This window comes from Phyllopteryx taeniolatus, chromosome 16, assembly GCF_024500385.1.
Source record: "Phyllopteryx taeniolatus isolate TA_2022b chromosome 16, UOR_Ptae_1.2, whole genome shotgun sequence".
NCBI lineage: Eukaryota > Metazoa > Chordata > Actinopteri > Syngnathiformes > Syngnathidae > Phyllopteryx > Phyllopteryx taeniolatus.
In genome coordinates, this window is record NC_084517.1 from 5,758,163 (window position 1) to 5,778,180 (window position 20,018).

Genomic DNA, 20,018 nt, shown 5'->3' on the forward strand with positions numbered 1-20,018 from the left:
GTTTGAGCATTTGTTCAATGTCAAGGATATACAGCTTAAAGTCCATGTACTAGTACATTGATTCTTAAAGTGTGGTACAAGTACCACGAGTGTGGTATGCAAGGTTCTCTTCAATTTTTAAGTTCAATACAATTGTATTTAATCTTTAAGAACTGTTTTTGAACATATGTAAACATTTGACGAATTAGTCATTATTTTTATTTAATATATTGACTATGAGGGTGATGACAATGAAAAAAGAAAATATATGAACACTTGGGCCTACTAGGCTACCGTATTGTATTGTTGATCATAATGATGGTACTTGAAGCGTTTTTGTTTTGTTTTTAGGTGGTACTCGGTCGAAAATGTTTGAGAACCTCTGTACTAGTATGCTCTTTGTCTCCATTCCTCCAGTACTAGTAGCACCCAGTTGCCAACTAGTGCAGTTTTTCCTCACTAGTAACATGTAGTTGTCCTACTAGTATGCCAAAGTTGTCCTACGGCGTACGAAGAGCGTATTAGTACATGGACCTTAAACCGGATAGATACGGCGTAGAGAGGCATAATGGCAAAACGTTCCTATGTGACACAGTTGTCTAACTTAGTTGTGACTAACTATTGCGGCGTACCGACCGGTACGTGTACCTGGATGTCCTCGATATGGAATAAGAGCTGCAACTGCTAATAATTGGCATCCTTTGTGTGTTTCTTATTTCGGCTAGCGTTGCCTGCATTAGGTGGTGTTTGCTGGGGGCCGAAGTCTTGTACTGCTCGCCAAATTTGGACCCGACGGAGCACAAGCTGAAATGCGGCTCGACGCGCAGCCGAACGGGAAATTTCTGTTCTTGCGGACGGACTCCGCTGTGACCGCAGCTTCGATAGTACAGCTGTTGTTGACTTGCGCGCCTCGACGGAACCATTTGATCCGTTTTCCCATTTGACTATTTTCTCGTTTTAAGCGGCGGTTCGGCGCGGTCGCCTAAGAACCTCCCGGTGCCGTTCGTCTATTTGTTGTCGAGTGTCGACGGACGCAAAACTGCGGCGGAGGGGTCGTCGGCTCGGCGCTCCCGAATGTGGCTTTTATTCGTCGGAAGAGGAGACCATAACCGTGACCGAATACTTTCCCTTTAAAGCAGAAAGGACGCAGCGGGACAAGACGAGATTAAAAAAAAAAGGGGGGAAAGGAAGAAGGACAGCGAGGGAGGGAGGGAGGGAGGGCGAGAGGGACGGAGGAAAAAAAAAGAGAAAGATGTTATCCTGGCCATTCAAACACCGAGGCGGAGCCAGGGACGGCGGCCGACCGGGAGCTTCCTAGTCTGGGGAGGAGCCCTACGCGAGGCCGAGGCTTGGAATCCTTGCGAAGGCCTCCGGCGGAGCTGTCGCTGATAAATGTCTGCTGGCGATCATTAGCACGTTTACATCATACATGATCACATCCATCCTCCTCTCCATTACTTTATTGCTACTTTGCATGCGGCATTTTATGACAGCAGACATAAACAAATGCCTGAAAAGGTACAATTGGAACAGCCTGCGTTTTGGCGCATCTAAATTCATCATGTTTGCGGCAAAATAGTCAAGATGTGCGATTTGGGCAAACCTCGTCCAGCGGTTACAGAATATTATTACAATTGATCATTTCTTTAGTCATTTAGCTGCGACTGAGCGAGCTGTTTATCGGTTCCTTTCCCGGCTGAGGAAGCCTCCGGGCGGCCTGCCGGCTGCTTGCTGGCCGCTTGCAGCATGGACACTTCGTGGAGCAATTTCCTCTTTCAGGTGAGAGCAAAGTTCTTTGTTTCACTTTCGGTATTTTTTTTTTTTCTTTTTTTGGGGCGGGTGTGTGTGTGGAGGGGAGGGGGGGGGGGGGGGGGGTGTAGGTGTCACACAGGGGTCAGGGTCTGCCCCCAGCCGCCGCCGCCTACATCCAGGTGCCTCCTGTGTGTGTGTGTGTGGGGGGGCGTTTTAGAGGAAACCCCTTCTTTGGTACACAGAACAGTATTTGTACCACGTCTATTTATTTCATGTAAATTGTGGTGCACACATAACTTCATTGTCACATGAACCTCAATGTATAAATGAAGTTGTGGCAGTACATTATTATTCTTATTATTTCGTCAGCACACTGGGACGCCATCCAATGTAAACCTTGTGCCTTCACAAAGATAATATTGCTCAATATATGATTTATTACTCGAGCAATATGTTCAGTAGCAAATATACACAGGAACAGTGAGGTTGGGATCAGCCCCTCATCCACTGCAAAAGTATGTAAAATATAAAGTCTAAAATATTCAAAACAAAAGATAAATATTCACGCAAGACGATCAGAATAAAATTGTGGTATAAGGAGTAATATTGCGCAGTACAACATTGTATCAAGATGACTCCTTCAATGTCACCCTAAAACAATGTTTATATAAATACTGTATGACAAAACAGGTACAGTCCATTGATTTTAGTACTCATGTGGATTCATTAAACACTTTTCAGAGGGCAAACGCCCGTTTAACTTCTACCTTAAAAATCATTTTCATTGTTTCTTGATTGTTTTTTTACGTAATATTTTAGTTTCGACAGGTGGTGAATTTTGTTTTTGTTTGCTGTAAGGTATAATCATCAAAACTGTACGTACGCAGACCCTTTCCAAAGAATTAGCATATCGTGGAAATGTTTATTTCCATAATTCAATTCGAAAAGTTCAAATTTCATAGATTATAGATTCAAGGCCCACAATTTCAACAATTTCCAGTATTTATTTGTTGATTTTTTTTTTTCATAATTTGGGCTTCCAGCTCATAAAACCCAGAAAATCAGGAATTCAAAAAACTGGAATGCTGTGAATAAATCAGCCCAAATGTTGCAGGCCATAAATGTTTTAAACAGAGCGTCGCAGACTAATCACCTCCTAAACTCAAAGCACCTGCACAGGTCATTAAATTGCTTCAGTTTGGTTCAATTGTCTCAGTCGGGTTCAATACGGGGACGACTGCAGACTCGACAACGGGCCAGAAGACCATCATTGATACCCTCCATAGGATGGGTAAGGCACAAAAGTTCATCGCTAAGGAGGCTGGCTGTTCGCAGAGTGATGTGTCCAAGCGTATCAATGGAAGGACAAAATCTGGCAGAAGATGCATCAGCAAAAGAGATGACTGTGGTCTTCAGTGGATTATCAAACAGAGAAGATTCAAGAATATAGGAGAGAGTGGAATGAAGCGGGAGTCGCAGCTTCAAAAACCACCACATTCAGATGCATCCGGGAGGTGGGCTACAACCGTCGGGGTCCTCGGGTCAAGCCGCCTCTGAGCCTGAGCCAACGTTGGAAGCGTCTGGAATCCGAGGTCCTCTTTTCCGATGAAAGTCTGTTTAAAAGTCTGCCATTCATTTGGGAATCAAGGTCCAAGGGTTTGGAGGAAGACTGAAGAAGAACAGCACCCAAGCCGCTTGAGGTCCAGTCATGATTTGACTGGTGCAATGTCCAGTGCAGGTGCATTCTTAATCCAAGAATACTGTTCTATTTTATCGAGATGTGGCGGTGATGCGAATATTCTTGTGGGTGTCATGATCCTGAGGGTCGTTTCTCATATTCTGTCCAAGTTTAGACATGCGAGAGGGACATAATTTAACTATCACTTACCATAAAGCAACATGCAACGTCTCAATCATTATTTTTTCTTGTGTAGCTAGGATTTAAACCATTTCAATCCACCCACAATGCTGCTCTTTTTGTTCGTACTATGTTGTTTGTAATGTCGTATTAATACGAGTGGATTTGTACATTTTGCTGTTTTAATTTTCCTCATAGGATGACTAAAGTGTCTTGTCTGTCTATCCATCCATCCACCCACTCCACTGTATTTAACCATGTCCATTTGGCGACTCCAGACGCCGGCGACTCCAGGCCAGCAGGAGGCGCCTCTGCAGGCGGAACTCCTGCCCGATCTGAGCGGCTCGGCCGAAAGTCCCTTGGGCGAGCACCTGGTGACGCCGCCGTCCACCGTGGACACCGCCGCCCTCAGCGAGGAGCCGCTTCCCGGTGAGGGTCTCAGAGAGGGCAAAAGAGTGGCCCCCTAAAAATGTGCAGTGCTAGCTTGACTTACGAGTAGGGTTGGGCATTGTTTGAATTTGAGCGATTCCGGTTCCAAATCGGGTTTTTCGTTCGCTTCCGGTTCCAAACGATTCTGGCTCAAAAACGTTTGCATGGTTTAAATAAAGGGTGTCCAAATTCTGAACATCCATTTTCTTAGCAGCCTGCGGCATAGACTGAAAGGAACATTTGACTCGAGGTTCTTTATAACCGGTATCGATATCAAACCTAGGAACTACAAGGCAATGTGTGTGGAACTCGCCTAATTGACTCAATATTCATGAAGTAATGTCTCAGCTAAAAGTTACATATTTGAATCAATATTTGTTTTTTTTGTGTGTGTTATCTGCGCTTACGTTGGTTTGAAGACTAAAATAAAGGCTAAAAAGCATCAGTGCAAAAGTGCAAGCAACCATTGCAGTGGTGTAAAGCACGCCGCCACTGGACTCTAGAGGAGTGGCGATGTGTTCTCTGGAGCGGCGAATCACGCTTCTCCATCTGGCAATCTGATGCACAAGTCTGCGATTGGCGGTTACCAGGAGAACGGTACTTGCCTGACTGCATTGTGCCACGTGTAAAGTTTGGTGGAGGGGGAATTCTGTTGCGGGCTTGACCCCTTAGTTCCAGTGAACGGAACTCTGAATGCTTCAGCATACGAAGAGATTTTGGACAATTCCAAATTTGGAGCTGGCCCCTTCCTCTTCCAACATGACTGTGCACCAGTGCATAAAGCAAGGTCCACAAAGACACGGATGACAGTGTCTGGTGTGGATGAACTTGACTGACCTGCAGAGTCCTGACCTTAACCCAATAGAACACCTTTGGGATGAATTAGAGCGGAGACTGAGAGCCAGGCCTTCTCATCCAACATCGGTGTGTGATCTCAGAAAAAAATGACCATAAACGTACTCATAAACCTTGTGGACAGCCTTCCCAGAAGAATTGAAGCTGTTATAGCTGCAATGGGTGCTATAACGGACGTCATATTCAGCCCTATGGATTAGGAAGGGGATGTCACTTAAATTCCTATGTGAGTCAAGGCAGGTGAGCAAATCCTTTTGGCAATACAGTGTATAACGCAAAACACCATAGACACAGAACAGCATAGATGTCACAATGATTGTGCTACTTTAACACACGCAGAGTAGCAACACATACAAACAGAGCATACAACAATACTCATGGTATAGATTCTCCTCATTGGAAACAATACCTGAAGCTTAGTAGGAGACCTTCTCTGCCTCTTCTTCTTGCGCTCAACTGCAGTAGATCACTTCCAATAGAGCTCAATGCTGCCTGGTAACTTGTGGCCAATCATGGTACGACACTGAAGGTACGCAACTCTAAATTTGGACTTGCCTGTACATACCGTAAAAACGACTAAAAAGACACTAGCTTCAAAATCTGCAATATAGCAAAGGGCACGAATGATGAACCGTGGTGTCGTGGGGAACGTTGTACATTTTTGTGGGGAACCCTGTATGTATGCATGTGATAAATACTGTATCACCTTTGCTGTATTAAATGTTCACCCCCACCCCGCGACTAGTGAAAGCGTTGCCGCCCAAAGGGCCGCGCCCCGCCCACATCTGCGCGACATGCAACAAGGAGTTCAAGAATAGCTACAACCTGCGGCGCCACCAGTCGGTGCACACGGGCATCAAGATGAAGGACCGTGCTGCCCGTGAGAAGGAGGAGGCTGGCGGCAAGGCGCTCCCCAAACAGAGCATCCCCCTCTCCCTCCTTCAGCTCGCCCTGCCGCCACAGCAGCAGCAGCCGCCGGAGACCGCATCCCCTGACGCCCTAGACGCCCTTCCCCAGCCTGGCCAGCAGGTGTCAGTGTCCATCGCCCCGGTGACCATCACCATGGCGATGCCGGCCCCGCAGCCCGTCCAGTCGTCGACGGTGGTGGTGGTGAGCGCCGTGGAGCAGGTGGGTGCCTTGGACCGATGCCAGCTTAGCACGTTTGTTGCAACCTTTTCGACTACCTTCGCAAGTAGAAAAAAAGCAGGCTAGTAAATTTAGCCACTTTCAAAATTTGAGTGGGAACTTTTATCAATTTGTTGCCTCAATGCAAACATTTTCCCTCTAAATGACTTGTTTTTACAAATAATGCAAAGACAACTTTTCCGGTTCTATTGGAAGATCATTTTCTCAATGTTTCTTTTTTTTTTTTTTTTTTTAAAGCCCATCTTTTTCAGTGCCGCCACTTTTGAAAAGTGACTCACGTGCTAAAATGTACACACTTTCCCTCTGAAGTTTCTGAGCAAGACAAAATATTTTTTTCTGTCACGCAGTCAGCGTAGCACACATACAGCGGCTGAAATAAGTATTTAACACGTCACCATTTTTCTCATTAAATATATTTCCCAAGGTGCTATTGACACGAACATTTCACCAGATGTTGGGAACAACCCAAGTAATCCATACATACAAATAAAATCAGAAATGAAGTTGTGTGTAATGTGAAATGACACAGGGAAAAAGTATTGAACACGCCAACTGGTATTTATTTCATACTTTGTACAAAAGCCTTTGTTTGCAATGACACCTTCAAGACACCTCCTGTATGGAGAAACTAGTCGCATGCAAAATTGAACTGTTTGGATGCCATGATGCACACCACGTTTGAAGGAGAAATGGCACTGCACATCACCCTAAAAACACCACACCAACAGTGAAGTTCGGAGGTGGGAACATGATGGGGTGAGGCTGCTTTCCAACAAATGGGACTGGTAAACTTCACATGATTGAAGGAACCTTTTTTGTAGAATACTTGATGCAGCCCAGACTCACCCAATCTATCGCCAGCGGCCCCCGGATAAGTTGAGTTTGAGACCCCTGAAATAGATTTTAGGGCCCTCTATTTCTGCCAATAATATTTTGGATTATTCATGATTTAAGGATTATAAGGAGTATAATAATAATAATAATAATAATACAAACTGCACTGTAATAGCAGACTTGGGTTGATTTCCACAACATTCCAAGTGATAAAACACTGTGGCATAGCCAATATCATCACCCGCGTATATAAAAATAACTTAAAATGTAGAGAGTATTGCATAATAAAATGTCAAGCAAATAGTTATGTAACTGAACATAGGGACATGGAAAAAGGGGACACAAATGGCTAAAAAATATAACGTTGAAAAATTAGATCTATGTCCAATTTGCAAAAGACAAAAATCCAAATAATCCAAACAAACATTTTGTTACTCTGTTCTTCCTCAAACAACGTCTGCCTCACAGTTCTGAGGTCCCAGATGCAAATACGGCCTACCTGTTGTCTCCCTGTGCCTGCGTGGGATTTCTGCAGGTACTTCGGTGTCCTCCCACATTCCAAAAACACGGACGGTAGGTTAATTGGAAACACTAAATTGTCCGTAGGTGTGAATGTGAGTCCGAATGGTTGTATGTCTATATGTGCGGGGTGTAGCCCGCCTCTCGCCCAAAGTCACCTGCGACCCTAGTGAGGATGAGCGGTACTATTATGTGTTGTCTTTAGATAACATTTACAAATAGAAACCGGATGGGAAAAAAAACACTTCAATTCTTAGAGTTGCAGCAATTAATTGATGAATCGTTTAGGCACATTCTTCAACGTGTCCAAATCCTCTGATTTCAGCCTCTCAGCAGCAAATATTTTCAGATTTCTTTCGTCCTCCATGAAAGCAGACTGATGATCTTTGCCATTTGCAAACATCTGCTTTTACTTTCGAGCAACGCCCCCTGAAAATGAAAATGACCTAGCAGCCTTCTGCTCCCGCCCCGCAGAATCCCAGCCCTGCCGCTGCCGCCCCTCCCAACCCCGGCGGCGCCAACCAGCAGGTGCGCAAAAACCACGCGTGCGAGGCATGCGGGAAGGCCTTCCGCGACGTCTACCATCTGAACCGCCACCGGCTGTCGCACTCGGATGAGAAGCCCTACTCGTGTCCCGTCTGTCAGCAGCGCTTCAAGAGGAAAGACCGCATGAGCTACCACGTGCGCTCGCACCAGGGTGGTGTCGAGAAGCCCTACGTGTGCCCGCATTGCGCCAAGGCTTTCTCACGGTACGTCCCCACACCATCTGGCCTTGGGTCTTTTCCATGTGGTACTACTCTCTTCAGGCTTCTGATTGTGCTAAAATGGGCCGAAGGAGTCCTCCTAACTTGACTACTTATGCTACTACCACCACTAATACAGTAATAAAGTCATAATTACAGTAAACACATTGTTGCCTTGAGATACAAGTTGAATTGGTTTGTGTCTCAAATCATGTTTCCCCATTGAAATGATTGGAAATGCCATTCATTTGTTCCAGCCTTCCCCAAAAACCGAACCAGAAATGTTTCTTTTCTTAAAGAATGAAAATAGTATTTATTAACATTCGACTTGATAAAAACGTACAGTAACAAAGTATTTAAACAGAACGCAAAGAATGAAACACTGCGTATCATTATGTACTCATTGTGACTGTGTCACTGTGCACGACTTGGCCACCGTGGGGCAATATCATAGTCATGCAGACACGAATGAAGATTTCACAACTAACTGCAAGTGACTCCGATCTCACTGGCCCGGAGACCTGACGGCGACTCGAGTCTCCGCTTGTTGTGCAGACATCTTCGTGACGTCTCCTGGAGCGACGACTAGCCAGGTTGCCGGGGAGTCGCGGTCAAATCAAACATGTTGAATTGGATTGGAGACCTTTTGGAGGCTGCTCCATATGCTCACTATAGAGAAAGAGCTTCACGTAGCTTGTCACAAAACTGCAATCAAAAGTCATCAAAATGTATCACTACCTATCCCCGCCTCAACGTCAATAGCGGACTGTCCCCCGTACACGGCATGCACACACAACATAGATTATATTCATGATATATTGGTTGAAATAATATTTACACTGTAATAGGCCAACATCAGTGACCTCCGGGTGTATTGGTTGTCACGTTGTCTGGAGATGTCTCCCATACATCTTCCTGCTGATAGCGCAAGCAATGTTTCGGTCTCCCGGGTTCCCGGAGTCGCTGCTACTGATCAGTCCAGCCGTCTCTGCGACGTCTGCGTTGGCCTGGAAGTGCAAAACAATATAACAAATAGTGAAACACTTTTACAATTCAGGAAACTAATGAACAAAAGCAGAAACACTTACAAAAGGTGAAACAAATTACAGTTGAGACAATCCGGAAAGGGAACGTCCAACATTATTAGCAATTCAGCGCATTTTCCTGGAAGGACACGCCCTGCTCCAATATTACTGGCTCCGGGACACGCGCCGCTGCACTATGATTGGCTGCTGTATCCCGGTAGGACACGCCCTACTGCGTCCAGAAGGTAAAAGTATGTGACTTGTTAAGTGTGGAGGCGTTACTGTACATGGCATTAACCCTAAAGCCTGCCGAACACTGCGCAACGTGGTCAAACCCGACTGGACCCAACCGTCGCATAAAAATAAGAGTTGCCGACGCACCTGTAAAACAGCATTTGATGCTTTACGTACTATTTATATGACTTGAGCCGAGGGAACGCGGCGGAACGGCTCGCAAACCCGGAAATGTATTTTCACAGTGAGGGAAAGCTTCTGTGCATTTTGATTTCATGCAGCAGATATTCAGATAATTTTGAATCGCGTCAAAACCAGTGGCCACCCCATCGGCCGCTCAAGGAAACAGTTGCCAAACCACACACACTGCGCCATAGTGCAGTCGGGTTTGGCGGCGGTGCTCGCTGTGCGCCAGCCTTAACCACCATAATCTTAACCATAACTCATCCTAAACTGCCTGAAACCCGAACCCTAAGCATAATTAACGTCTTGTTTTTTTAAATTATATTTGGAATGGACATCTCGTTACATCTGCGTAGGCTAGCCTTCCTGCGATGCAGGAGCCAATCATGTTGAAGTGGGGCAGGTCTTGCTGAAAAAAGGGCGTGGGATTTCTGTGAAATGGGACGTTCTCTTTCCAGGTTGTCTCAATTGTAATTTGTTTCGTCTTCTGTAAAAGTGTTTCTGCTTTTGTTCATGTGTTTTCTGAAATGTAAAAGTGTTTTGGCTTTTGTTCATGTGTTTGCTTAAATATAAGTGTTTCACAATTTTTTATATTGTTTTGCACTTCCAGGTCACCGTAGACGTCTCTGCCAGTGAGATAGACCCTTTAGTGAACTGCAGTAATAGTAATTATTTTTCACTGAGGATATGAAAATATATGCCTGTTTTTTTGGTTTTTTTTTTTTTGATGCACTGTTTGTGTTCAAATATACATAGCTTCAAGAGCTATAAAACCACAAACGGAAATCTTAAAAAACACGTCTGGTCATTCGTATTGCAAGGCACCGTTGTATTCCTTAGCGCCTTGTCTTATTCTCAATAACATAACTTTGAGGAAACAAAGAGAAGATTCTCACTCACACAGTTGTGCAAATAAGAGGCAGAGCATGCTGGCTTCAAGCTGTTTGTCACTCCCAAGTTTACTGTAAACCTGACAAATAAAACCAAATACAACCCCAATTCCAATGAGGTTGGGTCGTTCAATCACTGCATGCAAGCGGCAAGGCCGAAAACCAACAGTGAATGGCCGTGACCTTCGATCCTTCAGCCGGCACTGCATCAAAAACCGACATCCATGTGAAAAGGATCTCCCCACATGGGCTCAGGAACACTTCAGAAAACCAATGTCAGTTAAATACAGTTCGGCGCTACATCAGTAAGTGTAACTTAAAACTCTACTATGCAAAGCAAAAGCCATTTATCAACAACACCCAGAAACGCCGCCGGCTTCTCTGGGCCCGAGCTCATCTAAGATGGACCAATGCAAAGTGGAAAAGTGTTCTGTGGTCCAAGGAGTCCACATTTGAAATTATTTTTGGAAATTGTGAACGTCGTGTCCTCCGGGCGAAAGAGGAAAAAAACCATACACACTGTTATGGACGCAAAGTTCAAAAGCCAGCATCTGTGATGGTATGGGGCTGTGTTAGTGCCAATGGCATGGGGAATTTACACATCTGCGAAGGCACCATTACTGCTGGACGGTACATACAGGTTTTGAAGAAACATCCTGCCATCCAAGCGACGTCTTTTTCATGGATGCCCCTGCTTATTTCAGCAAGACAATGCCTAACCACATTCTGCATGTGTTACAACAGCGTGGCTTGGTAGTAGTAAAAGAGTGCGGGTACTAGACTGGCCTGCCTGCAGTCCAGACCTGTCTCCCATTGAAAATGTGTGGCGCATTATGAAGCGTCAAATACGACAACGGAGACCCCGGACTGTTGAACAGCTGAAGAAGAAAAAGTGATGTAACACAGTGGTAAACATGACCCTGTCCCAGCTTTTTTGGAACGTGTTGCAGCCACAAAATTCCAAGTTAATGATTATTTGCTAAAAACAATAAAGTTTTTCAGTTTGAACATGAAAAATCTTGTCTTTGTAGTGTATTGAACATGATTTTCAAATCATTGTATTCTGTTTTTATGCCTGTTTAACACAACGTCCCAACTTCATTGGGATTGGGGTTGTATAATGTGAAACACCACAGATGGTATAATGGAAATTAGCATCGACGTTAGGGCAATTCTAAACCGTCAAACAACTGCTACTTTAGCGCACACGGAACAGCAACACCTGCAAACTGGGCAAACAACAATACTCACAGCCATATATTCTCTTTGTGACATGGAAGCAACAACCGTTATAGGAGGTGAGCTGGGGAGCGCCTCGGCCTCTTCTTGCTCTTAATTACGCTGTGTGTCTTCCAGTACAGCTCAGTGCTGCCAGGTATGTTGTGGCACAACATGGTACTGCACTGAAGGTTTGTGGCTCAAAATAAATGACAAAAAACAACTATCTACAATATTGCAGGGGCACGAATGTTGAACCATGATATAACACGGGTTCACTGGATTATTCTTGACTATTGTCTGGTGTTTGTTTTGTTCCAGCCCGGACCACCTCAATAGTCACGTGCGTCAGGTGCATTCCACTGAGAGACCCTTCAAGTGCACGGTAACGCCGCCCACAACCCTTTTGAATGAGCCCGGCCGACCGTTGCACTCAAGCCGATTGTCTTTGTGGTCTTTTTTTGTCTTGCCCGCAGACGTGCACGTCAGCGTTCGCCACGCGGGACCGCCTGCGAGCGCACCTGATCCGCCACGAGGAGAAGGTGCCATGTCACATCTGCGGGAAACTTCTCTCGGCGGCGTACATCACGGACCACATGCGGGTGCACAACCAATCGCAGCACCACGCGTGCCACCTCTGCAACCGCAGTAAGAGACAAACACAGTTGATTCCAATAATAGCTCTCGTACACAGCAGTACCTTGACTTAGGAGTTTTCCCAGTTACGATCAATCGATTGGTCTATCTTTTTGCTTTGTTTTGTGAGCCTAAAACTGAGTTAGGAGCGAGCTTCAGTGAATTGAAAAAAATCCAGTGTAGTGAAAAAATATAACGATTTGAATGCACGATACCCCACAACACGCGATCATGTTACAGGGATAATGGTTGCCATAGTAATAGGGTGGGTGGTGGGAATTCACATTTCTCTCGGCTTGACTCCCTTGGACCTTCGGTTGTCGGGCAGCCGGGAGATGGGTTGCCCCCACCCCTTCCCCTCCTTGGGTCCCCGCCTTCCTCTGCCTTCTCCTGGCGCCCTCGCCCGTCAATTCTTGTGGCGGGCGCTTAACATGGGCTCGCTTTTGGCGAGCTGTGAAACACTTGGCGGGTGCCTTGCTCATTTCCCACATCCTGTCCTGCGCTTTTCTGTCCTCTCTCATCTTGTCCTATTGGTTAGTTGTTGCTTGTCTTCATCGGGTGTCCCCCCCCCCCCCCCCGTCCACAATGAAGAACATTATTTGACTGTTGGAACGTTACTTGTGGTCAAATATCTAGATTGTCTTACTATTGTTCTGCTATGGTTCGCACCCTTTTCCCCCCCCCCTGTCCGGTCTGTCCCCTAAAACCGCTTTTCTGTCCGGCTGCGTTTTCAATAAACATCAGAATAATTTAAAACAACAAAGCAGAGGGAGTATTTCAAACTCCCCCGCTGCACAGCAAAACTGTTCCGGCATATTAGGCGTACGGATTCACCATTCTGCATGGCCATGCAGCTGAACAGGACAGGTAAAAAAAATAAAAAATAGAGCAATGAACTCATTGACTCGCATGGACACATCTATTGGTTTACTGGAATCCAACTGTTCACTGACAAGAACTAATATATTTGCAAAGTACGTTTTTCAGTGGGTAGGCACGGAAGAGGAACTTGCCCAGCTTGTCTGTCAAATTCGCGTTTGCAAAGCACTCTGATGACTAACAGATCCCTCTCGATTGTGGCGTTGCATTTGGATTAGAGATCAGCGCAGCTGTTGAGTAGAAGATAAAGATTAGGCGAGGACTCTCGTCTTGTCACGTCGAGTATGAAGGAGAGAAATGCCAACATGTTGGAAGTCAGTCAGGTTAAGGCATGTCACACTCCAACAGAGTATGTTATCAACAGAGTATGTCTCAAGGTGGTAGGAAAAGATGACACAGTTGATGGAGTGAATGAGGAACGCAATCTAAAAAAGTCACTGACGTTCACCTCGAGCCATGCGGTGAGTCAGCCTCACGGCACGTTTCTTAGCTGTGTATGTGTGGATAAATGTCACAAAACCAAAACATATCGGCATCAAAGTCACTGTTTTCTCTGCTTTTTGGTCAGAAACTGGTGTTTTCGGTGAAACCAACCCATGTTCTACTGCTGAGTACTAAAGAATGGAAAAACGTAGAAACACTTATTTTCTGCTGAAGGAAAAGCATCTACTCTTTCTTTCGGTAGGTGCAGTGCTTATATTGTCACAGAACACAATATTCTCTGGGTCTTGAAAGATTACTCAAAATGCTCGAGATGGGCTGGCAATATGGGGAACTCTCCTTTGGAAAAGGCTGCACATCAACGCGTTTAAGGCACAAAGCCTTAAACTCCTATATAGCCTAATTTTGATACAATACAGTGCTATTTTTCTCAATGAAAAAATGTTTTGAGAGCTGGAACGGATTAAGGGCATTTCAATTCATTTCAAAGGGGAAACTTGATTTGACATACAGTACAAAGTTGCGAGCTTGGTCACAGACTGAATTAAACTCTTAAGTCAAGGCACTGCTTTATAAATCTCGCACACGGTGGAGAGTTGTTCGACAAACAAATGTTTCGGCCACAGCGTGAAAGGGGTCCAGTTTGACGTCGTGCCGTTTTTGCCTTGCAGGCTTCACCACGCTGACATACTTGCGGGTCCATGCGCAGAAGCACCACGGCCAGGAGTGGAAGGAGAGCGGTGGCGCCCGTGGCGGCTTCGGTGGGGCGGGGCCTGGCGGGGTGCTCCTGTGCCAGCTGTGCGGTGTGCAGTGCAAGACCACCACCCAGCTGCAGGGCCACATGGGTACGCACGCCAACCAGGCGGAGCCTGACCCTGGAGGCGTCGGCCCCGTGGGCGAAGCCCCGCCCGGCGTGGCCGTCGCCGTGTCCGGGGGAGGGGGTGGCAGCAGCACGGTGGGGCTGCTGGTGACTGACTGCTCCAGCATCACCGCGCAGACGCACAGCTAGCACGAGCAGGGCGGCAGGGGGGAGGCGGGGTCAGCGTGTGGGGAACTCTTGATGACATCATGATGACGCCATGATACTGACATCATTAGAAACTGTTCGGTATTTGGGGTCCAAGTGGGATGAGGCTGAGATCCTTGTGGCTACGTACAGTGGGTACGGAAAGTTTTCAGACCCCCTTCAATCTTTCACTCTTTGTTATATTGCAGCCATTTGTTAAAATCATTTAAGTTCATTTTTTTCCTCATTAATGTACACACAGCACCCCATATTGACAGAAAAAAAACCATAATTGTTGAAATTGTTGCAGATTTATTAAAAAAGAGAAAGTGAAATATCACACAGCCAGAAGTATTCAGACCCTTTGCTGTGACACTCATATTGAACTCGGGTGCTGCCCATTTCTTCTGATCATCCTTGAGATGGTTCTACAGCTTCATTGCAGTCCAGCTGTGTTTGATTTTGCTGATTGGACTTCATTAGGAAAGCCACACCCCTGTCTATGTAAGACCTTACAGCTCACAGTGCATGTCAGAGCAAATGAGAATCATGAGGTCAAAGGAACTGCCTGAAGAGCTCAGAGACAGAATTGTGGCAAGGCACAGAGCTGGCCAATGTCTGCTGCACTTAAGGTTCCTAAGAGCACAGTGGCCTCCATAATCCCTAAATGGAAGACGTTTGGGATGACCAGAACTCTTCCTTGAGCTGGCCGTCCAATCAGAACCATTGGGGGAGAAGAGCCTTGCTGAGAAAGCTAAAGAAGAACCCAGAGATCACTGTGGCTGAGATACAGACTTACAGTCGGGAGATGGGAGAAAGTTCCCGAAAGTCAACCATCACTGCAGCCCTCCACCAGTCGGGGCTTTATGGCAGAGTGGCCCGACGGAAGGAAGCCTCTCCTCAGTGCAAGACACATGAAAGCCCGCATGCAGTTTGCTAAGAAACACCTGAAGGACTCCAAGATGGTGAAAAATAAGATTCTCTGGTCTGATGAGACCAAGATAGAAATTGTTGGTATGTGTGGAGAAAACCAGGCACTGCTCGTCACCAGTCCAATACAGTCCCAACAGTGAAGCACGGTGGTGGCAGCATCATGCTGTGGGGGTGTTTTTCAGCTGCAGGGACAGGACGACCGGTTGCAATCGAAGGGAAGATGAATGCGGCCAAGTCCAGGGATATCCTGGACGAAAACCTTCTCCAGAGTGCTCAGAACCTCAGACTGGGCCGAAGGTTCACCTTCAAAAAAGACAATGACCCTAAGCACACAGCTAAAATACCGAAGGAGTGGCTTCAGAAGAACTGTTGGTCCGGGCTGGAACAAAACAAACAACACGTGTTTTTGAATGGCCCAGCCAGAGTGCTGACTTAAACCCAATTGAGCATCTGTGGAAAGACCTGAAAATGGTTGCCCACCAATGTTCACCATCACACCTGACTGAACTGGAGAGGATGTGCAAGGAGGAATGGGAGATGATCCCCAAATCCAGGTGTGAAAAACTTGTTGCAGCATTCCCAAAAAGACTCACGGGCTCTGAATACTTTTGGCTGTGTGATATTTCAGTTTTTATTTTTTAATAAATCTGCAAAAATTTCAACAATTCCGTTTTTTCCCCATCCGTATGGGGTGCTGTGTGTACATTAATGAGGGGAAAAGGAACTTAAATGATTTTAGCACCTGGCTGCAATAAAACAAAGAGTGAAAAATTGAAGGGAGTCTGAATACTTTCCGTAGCCGCTGTAACTGTTAAATGGAGTGTACTAATATAGCGTTTTATCTACACCATCACGGTGCCTAGAGCGCTTCACAGATCACACATTCACCCATTCACGCACACATTCATACACCAATGGGTTGCTGGTTCCGCTGGGAGTAATTTAGGGTTCAGTGTCTTGCCCAGGGACTACGACAGCGGACAGTCGGAGCCGGGATTTGAACCATTCAGTCACTGGGCGACCCGCTCTACCAACTGAGCCACAGCAATGTCGTTGTGAATCATTGTTGCTCATTCCCTCCTCCATAATCAGTCGACTCCACTCGATTTTTGTCTAGTGGACTGAGATAGTTCCACCACGAAAAATACCTTGATCGTGGTTAGGGAGTTGGGCATGAGTGAATAATTCTCAACGCAGTCTGAGTGGAGCTCCTCAAGTCACTTCAACATTGTTCTCCTTGGCACCGATATGGTACAAAATGTTGCCAAAGCACGACATGATGCTTCTCAGGTCACTTAAAAACACTTAGACATACCTGGCAGCAGTGACTTATGACTTGTCTTGATCGCAGAACAAGCGTCATTACCTCGTGTAGCGTGACGGAATCAAAGATTGCCGATCTGGGACGCTTCATGACCACGACTCAGTAAGTCTGGCATGTCAGAATTTGTGTTTTGTTTTTTCCGCATAGTGATGTCCTGCACTGGTCCTTTGATATGGTTCCTTCACATTCACCAATAGGAAGACAGAGTGCCCTCCATGACTTCGGAGGTGGACAAAAATGAAAGGAACGTGCTGTATCGACATTTTGCAAACATACTTCTCTCACGTCACTAGAGTAGGCTATACATTCCCTCATCCTTACTATTTCCCCCTCCCGTTTATAGTGAAGCTGATAGCAAACGTTAGCTCGAAGCTATTAGCAAACGTTAAGGTGTTCACAAATTTGTTACTTCAAGTTCTGCTTGGAGGATAGACAGCCATACTCCCCTCTCCCGCCATCCAGGAACGAGTCCAAAGTCTCTTTTCCCTGTCCAAGCAAAGGATAGCCACCATGACACAAAGTGCCTCCGTTGCCATGACAGATTGACAGCTGCTTTTGACCTGTGCCCTCACGGACCGTGCTCTCGGCCACAGCACACGATGGTCCTTGTCATACTTGCATACACTCGCCTGGTACAAGAGACAGAACCAATTTATGACACCATGTCTGGCAGTCTGAAGACCGTCGTGAACAACAAAAAAAAGTTGTGTAGTCTGAGCTTCGCCTTAGTTCCTTGGTTCCAAGATGCTAGAAGATGGTGGCAAAGCACTACCTGAAGCTCCTCAACTCACGTCAACATAATTCCTCAGCACCAAGATGGCGGCAAAGCACTACACAAAGCTCCTCAGCTCACTTCAACATAGTTCCTTGGCACCAAGATGGCACTGAATCACTAAATGAAGCTCCTCAACTCACCTCAACATAGTTCCTTGGCAAAAACATGGCCCCAAAGCACTGCTTTAACATTGAACGGTGCTTTGGCTTGAAAACCAAAAAAAGCGACTTCAGCAAACAACAGAGAATAGGTTAAAAAAAAGAGGTACATTTCAAATACGCGAGGGAACACAAGATACATATTTTTGCACCGTGACCCATGAATTTGTCTCGTGGTGAAATGTAAACAATACTATGGAAACCTGATTCTGTATCTGCGCAAAGGATCATGTGATATATTTACTTTTTCTCGTTACCAATGGTTCGGTACAATCAAGATACATGGTGGGATACATTGAGGGCGCTAGATTTTTACACACTATAGTGGACCTAGGACCTAGGTCCACTATAGTGTGTCTTTATTCGGGAGTCGGGAATGAGTGAATGATCACTGCGTTCGAAATCATTCACTCATCGGGATTCAAGACCCATTGTGGGATACATTTCTAGCCGACTTGCTATATCAGCCACTATATATAGTTGATAGGAAGGGATTCCCAACACAGACATCTCGGCCTCATCGTGCTTGGCTTTGATGACATCATGATGTTATCAGAACCTGCTCAGAATTTGGGGGTCCAAGGCCTCATAACGCTCGCACCTTCTCCTTTGTGTTACATCATCGACATTTGCCGCCAACGTGCGGGGGCCAAGGCCAGCGAAGGGGACGTGAGGAAGAGAGTAAGAGAGACTCTCCAGACTTTGTATAAATTCCTGTTTTTATCCGAAAAACATTCCATGGATTCTCATGTATGCGTGAGACGCTGCTGGGATTCTTCAGTGACGTCAGCATGTGCGTGCGTGCGTGCGTGCAGTTTTTGTATATCAACATTGAATGTGCTCAATGATGAATTGAACCTGTACTTTGTAATTCCCCTCAGTGGTCCACTAATATGGAAGTATATCTGTGCCAGCTTCGTTTGAATTTGAATTTCTGACACTGAGTTTGTTCACCATCAATATATTCACATTTGAAAAATTCTGCGTAAAAAAAAAAAAACACCAACCTCTTCAAATGTTCAGTGTAAAATAATTCAACATCTCGAAAGTTCAACATCCAAAAATTCAACTTCTCAAAAAAGGTTAGTGTAGAAAATGTGTATGTTTTACTTCTTAAAAACATTCTGTGTAAAAAAAAAAAAAAAAAAATAAAAAAATAAACTAATCATCTGCAAAATTCTGTGTAAAAATGTCATCTCCCAGAAATTTGGTATAAAATAATTCAACATCTAAAAAAATCAGTGTAAAAAAGATTAAAGATCTGAAAAAGCTCACTGTAAAAAAACTGCAAACTAAATTTCTGTGTAAAAAAAAAAAATATCAACATTTGAAAATTATTTGAAAAAACTCCCCAAAAATCTAAAAATGAACATCTAAAATTTTTGTTTATTTTTTTTTAAATTATGAATGTAAAAATATCATCCCCAAAAAATGTGTGTAAAAAAAAAAAGTAAACATCTAAACAATTAAGTGTAATAAAATCTCAAAATTTCAGTGTAGAGGTGCAGCGATTGGCTACTAATTGATTATGAAATTAATAAACTATTGTGATAATTGATTCATCATTTAGAGACCTTGTCTAACTGAGGATGATCCAAATTGTCGGAATTTCAACTTCTCAACAATATTGTCTGAGTTGTGAAGTCCTCCTTGAAGGCATTAAAATAAGACATCTGCTTTTACTTTGGAAAACAATGATCAACATTTTTGCCCATTTTCTGACGTTACGGGCCAAACCAGCGACTGAATCATAATCAATTTATGTTTGTGCATTTTCTACACTCAGTTTGAAATAATGTCCTGTTTTTGAATGAAGGCATGGAATTATTATTATTTTTTAATCAAATTAATTGGGAAAAAAAGATTAATCAGTGATCAAAATATTCATGGGTTGCAGTCCTAATTCAGTGTAAAACAATCAATAAAACAATATCAAGATTCCAGTGTAAAAAATAAAATAAAAAATCAACGTCTAAATTGAAATGGGAACACAGATGGCCCGGATACGCTTCCATCCAGTACTGTAATCCCTTTTCCGTGCTTGTGCATAAAGATGCCCGTTGAGTGTATTAAATGCAGGAAAGTGAACTTTGTACGTCGTCGATGTTGCTGCGTTTAGCGTGGCGTCCCTTCACGCCTCGATGACCGGAAGCACGAATCATTTTTAGTTTTCAAAATAAAAGCTACCTATGAAATAAATG

At 44.8% G+C, this 20,018-nt stretch overlaps 1 protein-coding gene across 2 annotated transcripts; it reads left to right on the plus strand.

The window, feature by feature from the left end:
• Nucleotides 1-445: 445 nt before the first annotated feature.
• Nucleotides 446-19,903, plus strand: LOC133466033 (myc-associated zinc finger protein-like). Of its 2 annotated transcripts, XR_009784816.1 has the most exons (8): nucleotides 446-1,758; nucleotides 3,868-4,018; nucleotides 5,619-6,001; nucleotides 7,847-8,121; nucleotides 11,987-12,050; nucleotides 12,142-12,313; nucleotides 13,749-13,861; nucleotides 14,293-14,416. XR_009784816.1 is itself a non-coding variant. In XM_061749303.1 (7 exons), exons 1-7 carry the CDS (start codon nucleotides 1,726-1,728, stop codon nucleotides 14,628-14,630), a joined length of 1,416 nt encoding a protein of 471 aa, XP_061605287.1. In that variant the 5' UTR covers nucleotides 446-1,725; the 3' UTR covers nucleotides 14,631-19,903. The 2 variants fall into 2 exon arrangements, 1 of the variants encoding a protein (XP_061605287.1); XM_061749303.1 differs by lacking the exon at nucleotides 13,749-13,861 and having other exon boundaries at nucleotides 14,293-19,903.
• Nucleotides 19,904-20,018: the final 115 nt, after the last annotated feature.

Bases quoted from the DNA above. Each gene is read 5' to 3' on its own strand.
- LOC133466033 (XM_061749303.1), top strand. From the start codon at position 1,726: ATGGACACTTCGTGGAGCAATTTCCTCTTTCAG. The intron at 1,759-3,867 runs GTGAGAGCAAAG...TGGCGACTCCAG, and splicing joins GGAGCAATTTCCTCTTTCAG to ACGCCGGCGACTCCAGGCCA. The intron at 8,122-11,986 runs GTACGTCCCCAC...GTTTTGTTCCAG, and splicing joins TGCGCCAAGGCTTTCTCACG to CCCGGACCACCTCAATAGTC.